The sequence below is a fragment of the Malaclemys terrapin genome, chromosome 3, assembly GCF_027887155.1.
Source record: "Malaclemys terrapin pileata isolate rMalTer1 chromosome 3, rMalTer1.hap1, whole genome shotgun sequence".
NCBI lineage: Eukaryota > Metazoa > Chordata > Testudines > Emydidae > Malaclemys > Malaclemys terrapin.
The window spans coordinates 182305271-182318870 of record NC_071507.1 but is presented as its reverse complement, the minus strand read 5'-3'; the positions used below and the strand labels follow the sequence as shown (position 1 = coordinate 182318870).

At 34.8% G+C, this 13600-nt stretch overlaps 1 protein-coding gene across 2 annotated transcripts in view; it reads left to right on the top strand.

Annotated features, from left to right (window-relative positions):
* The window catches only part of NBAS (NBAS subunit of NRZ tethering complex), a 356127-nt gene that overhangs the window by 67527 nt on the left and 275000 nt on the right, over nucleotides 1-13600 (top strand). For both annotated transcript variants that reach the window (XM_054023471.1, XM_054023470.1), the window contains exons 18-21: nucleotides 1223-1360; nucleotides 1700-1778; nucleotides 3245-3349; nucleotides 3735-3871. In XM_054023471.1, coding sequence (XP_053879446.1) covers nucleotides 1223-1360; nucleotides 1700-1778; nucleotides 3245-3349; nucleotides 3735-3871 — 459 coding nt within the window. The remainder of the gene's footprint in view (nucleotides 1-1222; nucleotides 1361-1699; nucleotides 1779-3244; nucleotides 3350-3734; nucleotides 3872-13600) is intronic.

The window sequence follows — 13600 nt, the reverse complement described above, 5'->3', positions numbered from 1 at the left end:
TCAGCACAAAATATTTCCAAAATTCGGCTTCTACTTGGAACAGATTCCTGTGTTGATGTTCTTAGACTATTTTGAACCACAGTGTTTACTCCTGGGAGAATTCTGCATCAAAAAATTAAAGATTCTGCACTAAAATAAAAATTATGTGCACAATATTTTAAAATTCTGTATATTTTATTTGTCAAAATAACACCATATAGTCATGCCAGTTTCAATTATTTTGGTAATTTATTTTAAAATACCAGTCAGCAAGTATGCCTGGAACAATACAGACAACAAAAAAGATTCAGGAAATGTTTTTGACAAATAGATTACTTACTATGCATATTAATACAGAATTCTGAGTAATAATGCATTTAAACTACAATACAGAAATGTATTTTCCACACCCACAGCAGCTTTCTGTGTCCCACACTCCCTGTCCCCTCTGTATTCCATGCCTCCTAACGGCCCCACAGGCAGGGCGCTGTGAGGAAGGTGGCCTCTGCTCTCTTCCTATCCGCAGTTGGGACTGTCCCGGGAATGGCTGCTCTCTGTTCTGGTGCCACAGTGGCCCCTGGTGGACGAAAGGCATAACTGCATCACCTTTCTGGCAAGATGTATTTTCTGTGGTGTTTGTGGGGGAATTCTGAGTGGTACATGAATTCTCTGTGTGTGCAGTGGCCCAGAATTCCCCCAAGAGTAAGTGTTGAATTAGCCTTTTTTAATAGCTGCTTTTGCCTTAATTCTTAAGCTATGTAGCTAAAATTAAAAAAAAAATGCATCAGGGAAACAAAACATGGTCTGGTTCTGTCTTTTGTACAGAAGATTGGAGAAAAAACAAATGCAGGTCATTCTGTAGCAACTCAATACAGTGGTGATATATAATTGCTTCTTGGGTGTATATGTAATAACTACCACATATAGTAGTATGTGCTGTGGAAATAGTATCAGGAACTCTGTTGCTTGTAGAATTTGTAAACTTTTAACAGATGAAAACCTTGTGTATTTTGTGAAGAAAATGTGAAGAATGCCCTCCCTATAATTTCAGATACTTAGAATACATCACTTAAGCTCACAATAGCAAAATTGTTTTTCAGATAATTAATTTGTTGTCACCAGATTCAGTAAAAATCAATTCTGATACAAAAGATACAGATGGAAAGTTGTGTAAAATCTGTTGACTGAATAACCAGCTCTTCATATCTTTTTATCAACATTGATTTTTGTTTCTTTCTGCCAGATTTATCTTACCAGGAGAGGTGGACATTGATGAAGTCCCCTATGAAGAATTTTTGTCACCTGATGAAGAAGCAGAAAATAGAAAGGAAAGGGAGGCTAAGAAGCATCAAGAACTGCTTCTATCAGTGAACTTCTCAAAGTAAATTATATGTCAGGTCTAATTTTGCTTAAATTCATAGGTTTATAAATACATAATCCCATGGTCATAATTATCTTAATACATTGTATTTCTTCTTTGGACAATGGTTACAATTTCAATCAGCACTCTATTATGAAAGTTTTCAGTTTATTGAATTTCTTGTTGCGCTTCCAACATATAGATCTGGTAAAACATTTTTTGTCTTGTTGCCTTCGAATAAATATATATATATATTTTTAAATAGAAGTCTATTTTTCAAAGTTTAGATACTATGCTAATGTACTGAAGCAATCTTGAAAATGTAGTGGTCTCTTTCTCTCTCTCTCTCTTTCAAAACAGACTAACACTGGAACAAAAGGAACTTTGTCGAAGCAGGCTGAAATTATTAAATTATTTAGATAGACTTGCAACTTATGAGGTGAGGAGATGGGGTTAAGTCCTTAGATCCTGTCTTGTGAATAGCTTATGTTGTTTCTCTGACTTATTTTGTTCTATTTTCAATCTTCTCTATTAGATATCATTGTTTCATCCTGTATTTGTTTGCAGTAATTAAAAAAATACCTGTTGTGCTTAGAAACATTGAATGGGTATAATATTACTGAAATCTTTGATTATGAAAATGGGAAACTTAATGTGTCTCTGGGGAAACATAGCTTATGAAGAAAATGGGTTACCACATATCCCTTGCATCAGTGTTACAGACATTGTAATAGTTAATGTAGAGCCATTCAGATGTACCACTCTACCATGAAAATCTGCTCAAGCATTTTTCATGAAACATCGTCTGAAATGTCTGAGCCCTGTCTATACTAGCAACTTACAGCAAAAGCCAAGCCACAGTGACGGAAATACCAATTTACCTTTTTCAAATACAGACATGCACGTAGCGGCTATGTTAGATTCTATTAGAAGCAAAACACTTGAAATTTACAGTAAACTTATATGGTAGTAATTTAAGCTTAAAAGTGTGGAGTTGCTACATTCATTTGAGGTTTGAAACTAAACATTCAGTAGATTTTTTTCCCCCCCCAATATATGAAATTTCACTTAGTTTGAACAAAGCTAGTGGATTATATGGAATCCAAATTGACTCACAAATTTTAAATTCACAACTCTCTCTCTCTCTCTCTCTCTCTCTCTCTCTCTCATAAATTTAAATAGTCATTAATGATTTTGTTTACTCTACTTAAACGGACACCATCCACTTGAAATCTAGAGAATAAAAAAAAAAATCAGTAAAAAGTTTCAGCTAGGACAACTGCTCCTATCATCTTGTTGATTTTTGAGTGTGTGTGTGGTTTTACAGTCACAATAGTTAACTGTTTTTCAATTTTTTTTCTTTCCTTTGTTGCTGTGTGGAAGACCCACAGAAATGGCAGGGAGGGGTAATGACTATTGTGGGGGAACAGAGCAACTGGTTATATACAGAGTACTATGAAATGTACAGAGTAAACTGATGAAACAAAATTTAAGGTGACTCTTAACAATTGTAAGCAAAAAACCCAAACCAAAACAAAAGTGTCCGTTCTGAAGTTGATAACGTCTCTTTAAAGTTAAGTGTGTGCATATTATATGTCCAGGTATTTATTCCAAAAATATTTAGACTTAAACCTTAATTGCTTCGCCAACTACTAAGACTTCGAAGATGAGTGTTACTGTTAGAATACTTGTATGTACAGCATGACAGTGGAAATGATAGAAATCTACATTGATCATAAATTGCTTCTATAGATAATCATTTTTAGAATAACATACTGAGCTATATTAGTTTTTGGCTAGTGTAAGGGTCCACTCCTTAGGTAATCTAAGATGCAAGAATTTTAATATGACTTTTATCACATACTTAAATAATTTTTTTATTGAACATTTTTTTTTTCCTTAAAGGAAATCCTTGGAGGGCCTCATGCAGCTGAGCAGAGATATGATGCCGAATTCTTTAAGAAGTTCCGAAATCAGAATATTGTACTTTCAGCAAGAACTTATGCTCGGGTATCAGTATTCTTTTCCCCCCAAACATTTAAATTGCTGTTTTTGTTAACACTAACTAATTCCCCATCACCACATACTGAAATGCATCCAATTTTTTTTTCTGTTTTGAAGCTATGAGTGATTTTAAAAATCGGAATAATATATCTTGAATGTTGTATTTGATTATCTTTGTCTGACTGTAAAATGGGACAAGATTCCTCTGCTCTGTCAAGCTTCCAGATTATGAAAACTTTTAAATGAGATAAATGTTTTAGTCACTCATAGTCTTTAAAAATGCATGATGATATCAGAATTGTAGTGTTTGCTGAGCAGTAATTGGTAAGCAGAATCATTCTTAAACTGTTTTCATAGTGTAAAACAGAATATTTTATATTTTCTGGTGTAGGAAAGCAATGTGAGAGCCCTAGAGATCTTGTTTACGTACCATGGTTCAGACCTGCTTCCACATCGACTGGCAATTCTCTCTAATTTTCCAGAGACCACTTCACCACATGAGTATTCCTTTTTGCTGCCTGAAGCTTGGTAAGAAAGCATTTTCTCAATATCAGTTACTGGACTGCATTTTCTTTTTAGAACATGTTGAGAGATTTTATTCTAAAAGTGTGGCTGTAAACTTAAAAACAATTTGAAAACAAAGTGTGGGTTTGTGTCTGTGTATAGCTGTTGACCAGCATCAAGAGAGCACTTTGGAATTTACTTCTTGAATCTCTTTACTTTCTACTTAATATAGTTTTCACTTTGTCTTATCAAGTCACTCAGTGTAAATAGATAAGAATCAGTGGCTTTCTACCTCTTGCTTGCAGAGATTTTTTCAGGATATATGGTAAATCTTTAGGTGTTGAGATCATTTAAATGTACTTGCCTCCTTTTCACATAATAGACCCTGTCAGGGGAAGTGTCCACTCTGACTTCCCTTAAGAAGGCCTGTCTAGCACTCTGTACAGTTTATCAAATGCTGTGCTTCAGTGGGTGCATGGGAGTCTTTCCATAATTTGTTTGTAACTGCGTTGAGGTCCTCGGGTGTAAGGCAAAGTAGAAATACAAATTATTATTATACATTCTTTAAATTAAGAAATAACTGAAGTGTGGAAATTTTACCTGTTGCTACTGACTTAAAGTGACTCAAGAAACTTGGCAGACTACCTCAGAGGAAGATAGAGCATGAGGTCAATAGTCTAAAATTCTGATTTCACATACAAAATGGTTTTTAAATTAGGTTTTAATTCCTTCATCTTCTGTTTTATGAGAGATCTCCCAGATCCAACATCAGAAATCTTGACGCTTCTTCAGAATTCCCTAAATGTCCCGTTTCCATTTCTATTGACATCTATAGACGCTGCAGGATGCTGTTACATGTTTTCTCAGTCTGTCATTGATTATGAAGCTATTACCACAATCTATGAAGATGAGGGGAAATGTACTGATAGGTTCTCTACGACTCCTTGTCTCCCAGGAAAAAGTTCAAGACCACTGATTTCTCTATATAAAAGCTTATGAACAAGGCTATTCTCTTTTCCTGGATTAAATACAGCCAAATACAATATCTCAGTTTCTGAGAAAAGAATGGAAAACCTAATTTCTCTGGTATTATAACAACAATGTTTTCTAATCATAAAGAAATAATTTTCAACAGACTCCTTCTGAGTGTCTGACTAAAACATCTCTATATATTTTGCTTTCATGAGTATTTACTGTTTTTTTTTTTTTTTTTTTTTTCCCTTTTGGAAATTGCCATTATATATACAACATACGTAAGGAATAGGTTTTGTAGCATAACTGATCTAAAACCACCAAAGCATTTTGGGCTACACACTGTTTCTACAGGTAACTGCTTCAAGATATTTCATACTGTATCTATATGAACCAGAGAAGTCAAATGAGATTTTCTTCATAACTTTAAGCTTTCAGAACAAAAACAAGAGCAGAAAGCCCTTATGTATAACAATCAATGCTACTGCATCTAAGCTTCTATGGCTATCATCATAGTGGCCTTTTTTAATATTTCCAGATCTCTCAATCTTTTCTGTCAGTGTATGTTGACTTGAAGCATTTATTTCTCATTTGGGAAGAAATTGATTGACTTTTGAAAACTGTGAAATGGGATTTAAGTCTATTTATCCTTCAGTATCCACTGTATTTAAGCAGTTATTAAGAAAAAATGATTATTTAGACAGCAGCATAATACAAATAAAAGAACTAAAAGATATCTGTATAATTGTCTAACTTAGGTCCTTAAAGACCTTGTACTCTCAGTAGCTGAGTGCCCCCAAAATCTTTAATATATTATCCTCATAACACCCTTGTGAGGAAGGGAAATATTATTAATCCTTTTTTACGGATAAGGAATTAATGCACAGAGTGACTATGACAGTCCAAAGTCACACAGGGTGTCTGCTTTGTGTCCCAGGCTACCACCCTAATCACTGGACCTCATTGTTCCTGTCCTGCAACATATTAACAGATTCTGAATTCTAGTTTTGCTGACAGTGTTAAATCATTCCATTTTTAGATGAGTTGTTCTACCACTTGCTGTTTAAAACTTGGAACTTTTTAATTTCCAAAACTTTATAGGATACTTTTCATTTAATGGGAAAAATAGTAATATGAATACATTTAAGGTAATACAGAAACAAGCTTTATAATATACAACAAATCTGAGATCAAAAGGTCTTCATTTATCTATCTGAAATGCATGTGTGTAAGGACTGCATGCCTTGGAATACAAAATATAGAAGTCTTAATAATGACACTGAGATTACTGCAGGCTTTACTTGCACACATTTATAGAAATAGCAGTTATAGTATAAAATGGAGGAACATTTTTGATGTACAATTTTTGATGTAACAAATGTTACTGATTATCACCTTCTGAATATTGAAACCATCTTGATGGTTTAATTTTCCTTGGAACTTAGTTTTATCAAAGGTTTGAAAATGGATGAAAACACACATTCCAATAAATTGTTTACTCAGTTTCATGCTATAAATTTTAGGTTTAAGACTCTTGAATATATTTTATGTATTGATTATCATTTGATTTACACGATGAACCTATATCAGTCATTTGCAGTTTCTACTTTTTGTTGTGTTTTGAACCTTTTTGACTTGAATAAGGGTCTCTGAGGAAAACTTGTAAGGTAGAGGTAACAGAATGGAGCTATGCCTATTAAACCAATAGAACATATTTTCATGAGATTTTTTGCCTTTGTGCGGGTGACTGCATTTTAATATGATTGCAAAGTAATTACATCATTTTTGTGTGACAAATGCTGTAACTAAAAATGAAAACAGCCACTTGGATTTCTTCAGATCTCTGCCCTTACACTTTGTGGCACACTTTTCAGATGTGGTTTGGAGACTGGTGTAACTCTGAGAAATATTTAGGTGGCTATGACTAAAAGAACAGTGTACACTAGAAAGTGAATGAAAGAAAGAACAACTTAGAATGCCACTTCTAGAACTCTTGAATACTGTAGAGTTTCCATTAAATAGAGTAAAATAAATAAAGAGTAATAACTGATATTTGCTGACATATGGGCCATCTAAATGTGTAACTAGCTAAGCTACTAATTTATTGAGCCCTCTCCTGAATTGTAACTAAAGGCAGAGGTACAACTGGCTGAAATTGTAAAGCATGATACTGCTAACTCACTAAATTATTAAAATATGTACCATAGAGCAGGAGTTCTCAAACTGTTTTAGAGTGTGAACCACATCTTAATCTAGAGATCGTTTTATGGACATTTCCACGTCGATTATTAGCAAGCAGACCACCTTCTTCCAATTTGAGGTCCCCTAACATCCCTGTAAAAAATAAAAATAAAAATGCAGCAATAGATTACATTAAAAAAATTAGGGAACTATTTAATGGTGTCTTTCAAGGCAGTTTAGCAGCTACAAACAAGGAGTCCCAGCACCATGTGAGCAGCTAGCTCCCCAAAGACCCCTTTTTAAAAACCTTTTCCTGAAATAAGAGTCTGTTACTAAAGATATTCCTGAGCTTTTATCACAATGAAAACAGTACGTTTAAAAGAATAAATGAATTACAAAGGGTAAAATTGTCAAAGGCAGCTAATTCCCATTTTCAGGAGTCAGTCATATGGAAAGTCAATGTGACTAGGCTCCTAAATGCCTAGGTCTTTCTTGAAAATGGGACTTAGGCTCCTAAGTTTAGGTAAAATTGTCAAAAGTGCCTGATAGTTCTGCTGGTGTTTAAGATTGTAGAAAAAAAAGTATAAGATTGTGTCTGAGAAATAGTATTTGATCTTGTAATTAATAATTGTTTTATAATGCACACAAAAGAGCAGAGTTAAGGTTTGTAATTACTGACTTATGGATGCTTAAGAATGCAGTCTTAACGTTTCTTCACACAGTTTTTAAATGGAATATTACAATATATGAGAAGTAAAGTGTGCAAAATGCATATTGCAGTACCTTTGTTAAAAAAAAAAAGAATGATTCTGCATTTTAGAAAAATAAAAAATTATCGTGATCCAAAAGATGTATAGCGATCCTGGGAACATACAGAGAATCTGTTTTTCATCCTGAAAATACAGTAGAACCTTAGGGTTATGAATACCTTGGGAATGGAGGTTGTTCATAACTCTGAAATGTTCGTAACTCTGAATAAAACATTCTGGTGGTTGTTTCAAAAGTTTACAACCGAACATTAATTTAATGCAGCTTTGAAACTTCACTATGCAGAAGAAAAATGCTACTTTCACTTTTTTTTTTTTTAAATAGTTTACATTTAACCCAGTACTGTACTGTATTTGCCTTTTTTGGTCTCTGCTGCTGCCAGATTGTGTACTTCCAGTTCCAAATGAGGTGTATGGTTAACTGGTCAGTTCGTAACTCTGTTTGTAACTGAAGTTCTACTGTAAACTTTTCTGAAAGTTATTTCCTGGATTTGACTCTTTTTACTGTTAAGTTTATGTAGAGTGGATGAGCTTACATGCTTTCACAGTAGATCATCCTTACTTTAAAATCATTACTCTGTCATAATTAGAAGACTTTTTTGCTTTAAGTTGTTTCATACTAGTGTTTCAATTATAAAAATAGATTTGAAGTGTAGAGCTCAGAGCTCATAAATCAAAATTGAGTAGACTTCATTATCTAGTAGTTGCAAGGAACATTTTTGAAGTCTTATCTCAGAAAGACAAGTTTCAGAATATCTAATAGAGCCTTTATTTTTCCAGCACTGCAGGTTAAGCTTTTTCTTATGTCAAAGCATACTTTTCCAGATGGCTTGTTTCCTGCATTAAAGAGGCTTATTAATACATCAAGCTTTTTTCCCTTTCCCCACTCACAATATTCTTCACCAAAAAAACCCCAAAACAAAATGGGGAGAACTGCTTCTTGAGTAGAAATTGGCCAAGTACTTACTATATCTGATATTTGCAGAATGTCCCCTTTGGCCAACTAGCAAATGTTAAGACATCACTGATTTTTGATGACTAAATCAATTGTTCTTTCCCATCTATTAAGACAGCTATTAGGACCATAAAAAGAGAGAGGAAAAATGAACATGGTATTTAATTGCTAACTATTAACTAACTGATATTGCTTTGGTAATTGTATTGTGACAACCTGAGGCAGGAGCAAGAGGAAGGAAAGGTGGTTACCTTTGAAAAGCCTGTTTCTCTTTTTGTTTTGTGTGCACATGTAGTTGTTTCCAGCCTACACTGTTGACTCCCATATTCCAGAAATGTTGTTCCTTTCCCTGATTAGTAAGTCGGTTTCCCAAGCACTTTTGCTGCCCTGTGTATATGATAAAGTACTTAATCTTTGGCCTTAGCAGCAGCTGTGAAGAGTTGTGCAATCATGGGCCAAGATAGGCCTTTTCCTCTACTCATGTTTAAATTTGTGTTAAATTTATGGCCACTCTTCATAGTCCTGGGGTGGATTTGCAGACTCTCTAGCCTGACTGATATATATGGTGATCTTAGCACTAGAAGGTGTGTCCTGGGGAATACTACATATACACATTTTTCCTCCTTAAAAGCTTCCTTTTGGTGCACTCTCTGTAAACTGCGAAGAGGCTGAACGATGCAACTTGCTAACAGATAACTGTCATTGCTTGGACAACTGCAAAATGGAGATGGGATGGGAGGTACTGGGTGTAAGTCAATCCCATTCTCAGTACCTTTTACAAAGACATATTTTATATATATATATAATATTAAAAAAAAGCATTCCCTGCTGCGAAGCTAAGGCTCTACACAAATAATTAAAATAGGTTCATAATAGATAACTAGTAATTTGAATTGGAACTCTTCATCTGTAGTACACTAGATCAGATTTGGCCCAATTCTATACTAACAAAGTTACCACCTCATGCCTGTTCCTCAATCACTTGTATTTGAGATAGGATGATTGTCTTCGAGTTCCTTGTAGACCTATACTCCAGGTGGACATGGTACCATATTACCACCAAAAGTAACACCCTTGTTGTTAGTTGTAGCAGAAATCCCAAGGGTGGAATGGGCATGCAGACTGAATTACCTTTTTTTCTGGGGAAACATGCATTGCCACTGGACATGCTATATCCATTTCTAGGGCAAATTACATGACTTTGTTCTTTAACTGCTATCAGTACAGCACATTTCACGAGCTCTACATTCATGTGTACACAAAAAATAAATGTCAATATGATAATTAAAACATCACAAAATATGCATTCTAAGCCCAACAAAATATATTCCATACCAACATTCCCAACAAAAGTGAGCACTCATGTGCTCTCGCTCTCTCTCTCTCTCTCTCTCTCTCTCTCTCTTGTGTTAAAATTATTTAGTGCCCTGTGCAACTTTCAGGCCGTGGTTGAATGTATGTAAAAATAATGTATGACCAATTATTCATAGGTAGTTTTTCAAAAATTGGAATTTCATTACTTGTACACTTCATACTCTAAGAGAAACTCTAAGAGACCCTATTTATGAGCTACCATTTCTGCTGAAACCAAAGGAGTTCCTCTTTCAAAACCCCATTTCCCCCACAGAAGCACCATCCTGTGCTCCCACCAAGAATTTGTAATGTAGCAGATTTTTTTTTTTTGTAATGTAACCTTCTTGAAAAAATAGTAATTGCCTATTAAATTAGAATGATATATCGTTTTGGTTTAGTAAATTTTATACAGCCTATTTCAGTTCATGAATTTTTCTCACCACTTCTGACTCCTGGAAGAACTTTAAAGCAAGGACCTTTTTTTCCAGCATAATTTTATTTTCGTAATGAAATATTGCCATATATGGAATAGCTAGTGTATTGTAGTGGCTATGGAAACAAGATTAGAGCAGCACATCCCTCTTTGTTATTCTCAGGAGCAGCATAATGAGATTTCATTTTTTTCCTATAAAAATGAAAAGCTGATTAGACAACCTAATCAAAATGAAATTAATGAATGTGTGATTCAGTCTTACATTGCTTTTAGGTAGCGGATATTGAACATAAAAGTACTTGGCTTTGTACTTTTGAAATAGGTTTTGTGCTTTTCATTAATAAACTGCTGTGAGAAGGCATCTGCAACATTCATAAAATTTGAAAGCATCTTTACTGACTCTTACATTGTTGTAACAGTAACTGCTGTGGTCTTGTGGTTGGAGGAGGATGGAGTGTTAAATTATGTTTCTGGACTTGCTATTTACTAGCTGTGACCTTGGACAACTCATCTGAGGCCTGTGGTGATCAGTAGATTAGGCAATTAATTTGTTTATCTATTCCTTAGTGTTACCTCATCTGTAAATAGAGTAATATTTCTCTACCTCACAGAACTGTTTAAGCTTCCTTAATATTTGTAATGTGCTGTCCAAGTGCAAATAATCTTTTCTGTGATCTTATTTTGTATTATCATAGCTCCCAAAAACTCCAGTTGTGGTGAGGGCCTCGTTCTGTATACTCTACCTAGTAGACTGTAAACTCTTCAAGAAAGGACTATTTTTGGTAAAATTAAAACAATGGGGCATTGGCCTCTAGATGCTATCATAATACAAATAATAAATAACATATAGCAAGACTCAGTCACTGCTCTGAAGCATTTACAATCTAATTCTAGCTGTAACAAACGGAGGGGTGGGAGAGAGGGGACATGGAGTATTTTGTTTTTTTGTTTTGTATTCTGGTTAGTAGGCCTGTTTAGTTGGTGGTTTGGGTAAATTTTGCAAGTCAAACGTCTGTCTCGGAGAAGTAACGAGGCAGACAGAGGGAAGATAGCTCTTTTCTAATGTCTATTTTAATGGATACAATTAGAGTCCTTAGCTTATTGTTAAAACTATTGCCACTGGGATTTAAGAGATAATCTCAGTGGAAAATAATGCCCTTCCCTGCATTATAAATACATAACCAGAGCTTTTTTTCCTCTACTCTTAATTTCCTTTTCCTTTTTACTGCATTAAACTACCATGTTGCAACATTATAGCTGACACTTTAAACTCACAAAAGTCAGGGAATTCAAATGTATCGTTCCCCCAACAGCCATAATTCAGTTATATTGCACATTATACTGGTAGTAAAAATCAACACTTTAAGATGGTAACTTTTATGTATATTCCTCTGTTTTCGCTCTCAACTTTCCCAAATACTACTACTGGGCTGAAATTGTCCTTACTTGTTTTCAGCTTCAAGATGAATCTTTATTGGATCTTTGAATGAAATCCATTCAGCTGCTTGAGGTGGGGTCAGGAATACTTTCTTAATAATTCAAACATAATTCTCCTGGTAAGGTCACCCAAGCCAGACAGATAGAAGGGTAGAAACCAGACAAAAATCAGTCTCCTGGTCCTCCAACCCATTGGGAGTTGGGCATGATGTTGACAGCCTAATTCCATAGAACAGTTTTATTATGGGAACAGAAGAACAAATAAGACACCAAATATTGATCCTTAACCTCAAATGGACAGCATGATGGATATCAGCCAAACTCTTCTGACAGGATGCTGTTATCCTGAAGATCTCACTGCTGCAGGCTCATTCCAAACTTCAGGTTAGTTTTTGAAATGTGAGGACTGTTACAGATTGGGAAGTCAGCCCAAGAAATGGAAAATTACAATTTAGTCATCCTTCGTATGAGTGAATGCAGGTGGCCAGGTGCAGATGAAATGAAAATGAAAAACAGAAATAAATATGATTCACTCTTGGACATCAGATAGAAGAATAGAAGAAGTTGCATTGATTTTGAAATCTACCACACAAAGAACCATTTTAGACTGGGAACTGGTTAATGGCAGTAATGTACGAGATTTCAAACACACTATATATACGTGATAGTTATTCAATGGTATGCCCCAGCGAATGTATATGATGAGGAAGATCAAGATACTTTCAGTAACATTCTTCAGGATCTCATCAACAAAGGCCCACAACATGATTTTTATTGTAGGGTGATACGAATTCTGTAGTTGGGATAGTCAGTCATGGCATGATGGACATAATGAGCACACATGGCTCACTTAACAACATTGGCGAGCATATTCTTGAATTATGTCACTTGACCATTTTGTTGTTGGAGAAACACACTTTCCTCAGAACAAAATTTTTAAAAAACCCACTGATTTTGAGTAATGCAGTCAGGCGATATCTAATAGATCATTTTGGTGTACAAAGATAGTTTTAATAGTCACTTCAAGATATCTGCGTATACAGAAGGGAATATGTAGGAAGTGATTATCAATGCATTGCCATCATGAAGTGAAATTGGGGAAATTGCCTCTAAAGATGATCATAAGAAAGATGAATATCTTTAAACCTGAGGATGAACAAATAAGGAATGATTTAGAAGTTTACTTTTAAAGAAAGCTGTCAAATGTGGCAGAAGTAGTCTTTGATATAGAAAAAGCATGGAAGCAATTAGTAAATCTTAAATCCAAGGACAGTCTCTGCTCTCTTAATATAACAAAGTTAGGAAAGAAGAATGGATTTGCAATGCCATGTGGGACACTATTGCTATGACATTATTGACATAAGCTATGACCGTTTAGATCATTGTTGCAACCACTGTTAGATATTTGCAGCAAATATTGTATAAAGGTTGTCGTGTGAAGTGTCTATGGAAAGGTTATGATTTGCTGATTATGATTATGCTATTCGTATGGGTGTATCATTTTGGTAGTTGAAGTTATAGATATTGGCTATGTACTTGTATCTCAGTGTATTTGATTTCAAGTAGTCTCAGTGAAGCATTTGGTCAGCTCCTTGAGAAGGGACTATTCTCAATAAGTGCCCAATCCAGAAACATTTAACGGACAATGGGCTTTG